This window comes from Phoenix dactylifera, chromosome 6 (assembly GCF_009389715.1).
Source record: "Phoenix dactylifera cultivar Barhee BC4 chromosome 6, palm_55x_up_171113_PBpolish2nd_filt_p, whole genome shotgun sequence".
Taxonomy (NCBI): Eukaryota; Viridiplantae; Streptophyta; class Magnoliopsida; order Arecales; family Arecaceae; genus Phoenix; species Phoenix dactylifera.
Window position 1 is genome coordinate 11,852,280 of NC_052397.1, and position 7,186 is coordinate 11,859,465.

Sequence of the window (7,186 nt, forward strand, 5' to 3'; positions counted from 1 at the left end):
TTCGGTGAAGAAGAAGAAGCCACCAGCCGAGAGAAAGAAAAAAAAAAAAGAAAAAAAAAAAAGAAGAGAGAGAGGAGGAAAGAGAAGAGTTTGTGTTATTCTGGGAAGAATGAGAGGTGAAGGCTTTCATTTGAAGATGGAAGGACATCCGGCCACCATGCGCGGCTGAACACCTAGTCTAGGGCTGGATGAAGCCCTAGCAATGTAACAGGGCATTGTAGTTCTTACTCTTTTAATCTTTTTGGAGTTTGTTTAAATTCTCATTCTCAATGAAAAATTATTTTATGATGTTTAAACCTTGAGCATGCCATTTACTATTCATGTTGCTAAAGTAGTCTAAGATGATCCATACCTAGGAAGATGAGATGTGGTACACCCTATATTAGCATACTTAGGTAGACACTTCATGCTATACCGAAGATGGATCTTCCTAAAACTCTTTATGCTTTTATTTTAAAAGGCTTGTAGCCAAAATTGCATGCCTCTCCAAAAGATAAAAACTAAGAACACAATCCTTGATGCAATGCTATGTGGTGGATTCCAAACCCTAGATCTATTTACCTTGATAAAATTTCAATTCGTACTCATAGATTAATTAAGTTAAATCAAGTTATCAAATCCTTCTTTTTGATTTATTTTTAAAAGAAAAATAACTTGTCTCCAATCCCTGTGGACCGACACCCGTAATCACTATCCTACAAGATACGTGCTATTGCGTGGTTTATTTTCAAAATTGAAAGAACCGATCACGATGCTAGCTCCAACTCTTCGCAGCTCAGAGGCAACCTCGACTTGATCGAGGAAACAAGGGAGGTCGCCCGAGTGCGTATGGCGAGGTACCAACAAAAGACAGCTCAGTACTACAACGCTAGGGTCAAAGTCAAATCTTTCAGACCAGGCGACCTTGTCCTAAGAAGAGCTGAAACCTCCCGACCAACTGAGCGAGGGAAGCTGGCCCCGAATTGGGAAGGACCATACCGAGTCACGCGCATTCGCCGGCCCGGAGCTTATCAATTGGAGTCTCTAGATGGGACTCCCATTCCGCGGAGCTGGAGCTCTGAAAATCTCCGCGTGTACCACCAGTAGAACCCTAAGGGGTCCCTCATCATTCAACCATTAAATTTCATCTTATGAATTTCACTCTATAAATTTCATTTCACGGTTAACTGATGGATTGCGAACTTATTCCGAGCTCACCAATTTTCTTGATTATCTCATGGCATCAGGTTTATTCTTCCCTAACCACGGTTGGGATGCCCTGATACCTCGGGATGATGGAGTACCTGCGTGGACTCCCTAAAGATGTCCATGAGTTTATGGTGCGCTCTCCATGGACGAGCTCGGCTCGTGCTCCATCGATTATTGAGTAGCGGTCCTCTCTGACCGGACGAGCTCGGCTCGTGCTCCATCGACTATTGAGTAGCGGTCCTCTGACCGGACGAGCTCGGCTCGTGCTCCATCGATTATTGAGTAGCGGTCCTCTCTGACCGGACGAGCTCGGCTCGTGCTCCATCGACTATTGAGTAGCGGTCCTCTGACCGGACGAGCTCGGCTCGTGCTCCATCGATTATTGAGTAGCGGTCCTCTCTGACCGGACGAGCTCGGCTCGTGCTCCATCGACTATTGAGTAGCGGTCCTCTGACCGGACGAGCTCGGCTCGTGCTCCATCGATTATTGTGTAGCGGTCCTCTCTGACCGGACGAGCTCGGCTCGTGCTCCATCGACTATTGAGTAGCGGTCCTCTGACCGGACGAGCTCGGCTCGTGCTCCATCGATTATTGAGTAGCGGTCCTCTCTGACCGGATGAGCTCGGCTCGTGCTCCATCGACTATTGAGTAGCGGTCCTCTGACCGGACGAGCTCGGCTCGTGCTCCATCGATTATTGTGTAGCGGTCCTCTCTGACCGGACGAGCTCGGCTCGTGCTCCATCGACTATTGAGTAGCGGTCCTCTGACCGGACGAGCTCGGCTCGTGCTCCATCGATTATTGAGTAGCGGTCCTCTCTGACCGGACGAACTCGGCTCGTGCTCCATCGACTATTGAGTAGCGGTCCTCTGACCGGACGAGCTCGGCTCGTGCTCCATCGATTATTGAGTAGCGGTCCTCCCTGACCGGACGAGCTCGGCTCGTGCTCCATCGACTATTGAGTAGCGGTCCTCTGACCGGACGAGCTCGGCTCGTGCTCCATCGATTATTGAGTAGCGGTCCTCTGACCGGACGAGCTCGGCTCGTGCTCCTACCCCGACCTCGGCCGGGATGCCCCGATACGTTGGGATGTTGTCTTTATTGGCCAAGCAAGCTCGGCTCATTCTTTACCGGCTTCAGCCAACGAGCTCGGCCCGCTATTCCATTTCTGGATTTCTCTGCCGACGTCCTCGAAGAACGGAGTCCGAGCAGAGAAGCGTCCTCAGTCGCCTCGGCGCATGGACGCATACGGTACAAGGTACCCATTTATTTAATGTTTTTTACATTATCTACTCTGCTTCTGGATTTCTCTGCCGACGTCCTCGAAGAACGGAGTCCGAGCAGAGAAGCGTCCTCAGTCGCCTCGGCGCATGGACGCATACGGTACAAGGTACCCATTTATTTAATATTTTTTACATTATCTATTCTGCTTTTGGATTTCTCTGCCGACGTCCTCGAAGAACGGAGTCCGAGCAGAGAAGCGTCCTCAGTCGCCTCGGTGCATGGACGCATACGGTACAAGGTACCCATTTATTTAATGTTTTTTACATTATCTATTCTGCTTCTGGATTTCTCTGCCGACGTCCTCGAAGAACGGAGTCCGAGCAGAGAAGCGTCCTTAGTCGCCTCGGCGCATGGACGCATACGGTACAAGGTACCCATTTATTTAATGTTTTTTACATTATCTATGCGTTGCTATACCATTGGTCGAAGAACCGAGCAATGGAGCTCAGCAAGCCAAAACTTAAGCTCAGGCCCTAGAGCCCATATCCTCGGAACCTAAAATAGATCCGAGCAGAGAAACTTATGCTACAATAGACAGGTTTCCACACATGAATATTCATTTCAAAAAGCCCGGAGGCCTAGTACAAGAGCTCGGACCCGGCCTTAACAAAGTATAGAGGCCGCTCCGGCTTACAAAAAGGAAAAAGAAGATAGGAAAAAGGGGAAACTACACAAAGGGCTCAGGCCCGGCGACTTCAGGAACAGCTGGCTCTTCTGCGGCCGAGGCCCCCACGATGGCTTTAGGAGCTGCCTCGGTGACCTCGAGAACGATCTCGCCTTCTTCAGCTTGACCCTCCTGGTCAGTCCCGCCAGAGGTTGGAACCTCTACCTCCGCCTCCGCTTCTGGGTTTTCGACCCCAGCGCCTGGTTGAAGCAGGCTAAGGTCGAAATCTGGGAGAAGCCGCCGCAACTGATTGCGGAAGTCCTTGAAGCCCTGGATGAGACCATTGACGCCTTCCTCTTCCATCAAGTTGCGAAACTCTTCCGATTCACGGAAGAGCTTGACGGCGTCCTGGGCCTGCTCCCGAGCCTCCTTCTCCCGAGCCTCATGGTAGGCGGCCTTCCGCTCCAAAATCTTTATTTCTCTTTCGCGATCCGCGAGCAGAGATTGCACGTCAAGTAGACGGATCTCGAGATCTCGGACCTTTATTCGAGCCTCCCCCACCTCCTGCTCGCGTATAGCGAGCGACGATTCGGCCTCCGTCCGGCGGGCCTCCGCGGCGCGCACTTCGGACCTAGTCAAAGAGTGCGCGCCCTTCTCCTCTTCAAGTTCGGCGACCAGAGTCCGAACCTTGTCTTCGGCCGCCCCTAGCTTCGCTTGAAGCACTTTCTGCTCGGCCTCAGACGCGAGGAACTTTGTTTCGGCCTCCTCGCGCCCCCTTTGATGCCTTCGGGCCCGGTCCCGATAGTCCTGGATGATGTGAATCATCGTCTCGGTCTCGTGGAGGCGCTGCAAGAGGGACATGTAAGAAACAGTTTAAGCCAAAACACAAATTTGCACAGAGATAAAAGCTGACTTACTCGGATGGAAGAGCAAATAGCGGAGTCCATGAACTCGCCGTAGTTCATGGACCGAATTTTGGCCTGGTCGGCCGGGAGCAGCGCGACCCGAAGAACTTCGCGCGCCACTTGTACATTATCGAGGGCCGAGTCGCCCTCGAAAACAGCCCATCCAGGAGCGTAAGGCACCCGCTCCTGAGGACCCGAAGGACCCGCCAGACCGGCCTCAGCTGGCCTGGGTGCGGCCGACCCCGTTGCTTCTTGGCTATTCCCCGGCTCAGAGCTGGGGAATTGGGGTCGAGTAGACGGCTGACCGGACCGCTGCGTGGTAGAGGTGGGGCGTGCGAGCGCCAGATCTGCTGAGGTCCTCCCTCCCTGGTCGGAATTTGGAGCTTCCCGCCGACCAGGGACTTGCGAAATCGGCACCGGACACGGAGGTGCCATCGTGGCTCCGCCAGAGCCCACGCCCTCTCCCCGACCAGCCTCAGGGCGCACGGGGCGAGAAGCGCGCGCCTCAACGGTTGTGGTCGTCGAGGTCTTCGCCGAGGTCTTTGCTTTCTTCCTCGGCTCGGTCGGTTCTCCTGAGAGTTCAGCCGCCCTCTTTTTGGAAGCGGGCGTAAAGGACTTCGCTCTTGGTCACCATTTTTGCGATGTCTGCAAAGATGAGCAAAATTAGAACATTAGAACAATAAGGAAATAAGAAGTTGCTGTAACTATCCTTACCCTGAGGACGTGCCGAGCTCAAGCCCACGTTCACCAGGGCGTCCTCGCTAATGAGGCCGTTCAGCAAAATCCCGTCCCCAAGGCTGCGGATGGTATCGAAGATCTCCTGCTCACGCGGAGAAAGCTGGGGGAGCCTGTTGATGGATTTAAGTTGGGCCGGCCTCCACCTGGGGTCAAACCCCCAGGACCGTTCGGAACCCAGGAAGAAGAATTTCTCCTTCCAACCATGAATGGATGAGGGGGCACCATGAAAAAGTGGACGACCCACCCGGAGGGCGATGTAGAGCCACTCCCCGTCTCCCGGGTTCGACTTAAAAATAAAAAGTCGCCGGAAGACGTTGACAGAGGTAGGAATCCCCTGTAGTAAACACAGTGATAGGAAACCCATCACTGCCCTCCAAGCGTTTGGAGTGAGTTGCGCCGGAACCAACTGGCATACCGCCAGCAACTCATTCACAAAGCTGTGAAGAGGAAATCGGAGGCCGGCCCAGAGTGACTCCGAGTGCACTCCGATCCGGCCTACCGGAGGATCGGTTACCCGATCCCTTCGCCTGGCGGGTTCCAAATGGAACCCGTGAAGAGGGAAAAACCACTCTTCGGTCATCTCGACCTCCAGGACACTCATGGTGGATACTACTTCGCTAGGCAAAGAACCCATTACAAGAGAGGGAAATCAAAAAGAAGGGGGACCTGGGAAAGACGCCGGAGAAAAGGGACTTCGGTCTGAGGAAGGCTGGGAGAATAGGAAGCTGGAAGCAGAAGGCAATAGAAAGAGGACAGGGGGCCGGGGGAGAGTTTATATAGACCTCCCCAATGGCCCGGATCAGCGAAGAAAGCGCTGCGTCCTGGTTAGATGATAACACGTGTCGGCCTAAAAGACAGAACGACGCATTTAATTAGGGCTGGCGCTTCGACATCGAAGCGCCCCATCGGATCGTGCGGAAAGGCATCCGCAATCGAAGATCGTGCGGCCCCATCATGAGCCCACGACGCGAGGACGCTTCGCAAAAGGTGTCCCAATAATGAGGCTCTTCGGGAAAGAAGAGACGCCGCCTATTAAAGGCTCCTCGAAGCGTTCGATAATTCAAAACGCACAGTAAATCAAAATTTTCGGAATTCGTGATGACCCAATTAAAGCTACTTCCCGCGCTCCAGCTGATAGCCAACTGGAGCTCGGAAGTCGGGGGGTAGTGTTGGGGAAAAACCCTAAGTCATATATCCACAGAGGCGCTCGGCCGAAGAGCGCCGACCGAAAAGCTGCTCGGCCAAGAAGTGCCGACTGGAAAGCCACTCGGCCGAAGAGCGCCGACCGGAAAGCTGCTCGGCCAAAGGATGCCGACCAGGAAGGCACTCGACTAGAGGGCGTCGACCAGAGCGCGCGCCAAGAGGTGCCCCACCCAAAGCTGCTCGGTTAGAAAGCGCCGACCAAAGACAGCGCCAAGGCGCTCTGCTAGAAGGTGCTCGCCTAAAGGGCGCCGACCAGGAGTACTTGAAGCAACCCCGCCACAGGGCGCCCCATTGGGCGACCAGCTCGGCTCGGCACTCTTGCCGAGCCGATGCCTTAACCAAATGTTCAACCTCCGCCTAAAGTCCAAGGGACTGACAACTCCTACGGCTTGCGACCTGCCACTATCTCCAAGCCATCAAGGCATAAGATCTTCACAGGTATTCGGCACGACCTGCCATTAATGCACGAGACTCTCTCAAGTCTCCGATGCACTCAGTCATTTAATGAACACGGCCCAAGACGATCTCCGGATCACTGAACCATCAGAGCGCATGGCTCTACCTGACCGCCGGTTCATTCGGTAATAAATGCACTTACCATCCACAGACCCCAGGCCCGCTACGGCCGGCGGTTCAACCACTCCAACAGGTCCGATCGACCGTGACAACTCCCTGGTTCCGGTCTGATTCGGCCTTATTTTCCACCACGCCATTAATGGGCCAAATCGTGCCCAATTATCACATAACAGGACAAACCTCATGCCACCTCCCAGGTAACCGAATCCTCCTATAAAAGGGAACCTGGGGGGAAGAGGAAAGGGGGGACCAAAACGGGAGGAAAAACCCGAAGCTCTCTCTGTCTTCTCCACATACTCTCTTCCCTGCTCTCTCCACATACTTGCCCCCTCTGACTTAGGCATCGGAGGGCCGGCGCCGGGGAGCCCGGCCACCGGCTTTTTTGCAGGACAGGACAGGACTGGACGCACCACCCCTCTTCGGACTTGCACACCCCCCGCGGCGGAGGACGCAGCCGGCCGGCGCACCGCCGTCCGCCCCCTGCAGCAGCGGAGCTCCTCCTTCCCTGGCTTCGCGGTGGCCCCCGGGTCCAATTTCCAGCAACAGGTTGCCTGCATGGTGAGAGACTGAGAGGATGGGAAATTAATCCATGCTATTATAGTTACAGGATACCCCTCCATCCAAAACTGCAGTACGTACCAAATCATGAAGCTTTGCCCAGCTGCCCACCAGCTCGGCAAATGGGATGGCA

The 7,186-nt window shown here is 54.0% G+C and overlaps 1 protein-coding gene across 1 annotated transcript; it reads right to left on the reverse strand.

Moving 5' to 3' along the window:
* Window positions 1-3,136: 3,136 nt before the first annotated feature.
* On the reverse strand, window positions 3,137-4,574 carry LOC120111191. The gene is made up of 3 exons (XM_039127750.1): window positions 3,991-4,574; window positions 3,614-3,919; window positions 3,137-3,403 (listed from the first exon to the last, which is right to left on the reverse strand). Exons 1-3 carry the CDS (start codon window positions 4,411-4,413, stop codon window positions 3,137-3,139), a joined length of 996 nt encoding a protein of 331 aa, XP_038983678.1. The 5' UTR covers window positions 4,414-4,574.
* Window positions 4,575-7,186: the final 2,612 nt, after the last annotated feature.

Excerpts from the sequence above, each read along its gene's own strand:
- LOC120111191 (XM_039127750.1), bottom strand. The coding sequence starts at position 4,413 with ATGGCACCTCCGTGTCCGGTGCCGATTTCGCAAGTCCCTGGTCGGCGG. Across the intron at positions 3,920-3,990 it reads CTATTTGCTCTTCCATCCGA|CGCCTCCACGAGACCGAGAC; the intron begins GTAAGTCAGCTT and ends TCCCTCTTGCAG. Across the intron at positions 3,404-3,613 it reads TGGGGGAGGCTCGAATAAAG|GGCTTCAAGGACTTCCGCAA; the intron begins GTCCGAGATCTC and ends GGTCTCATCCAG.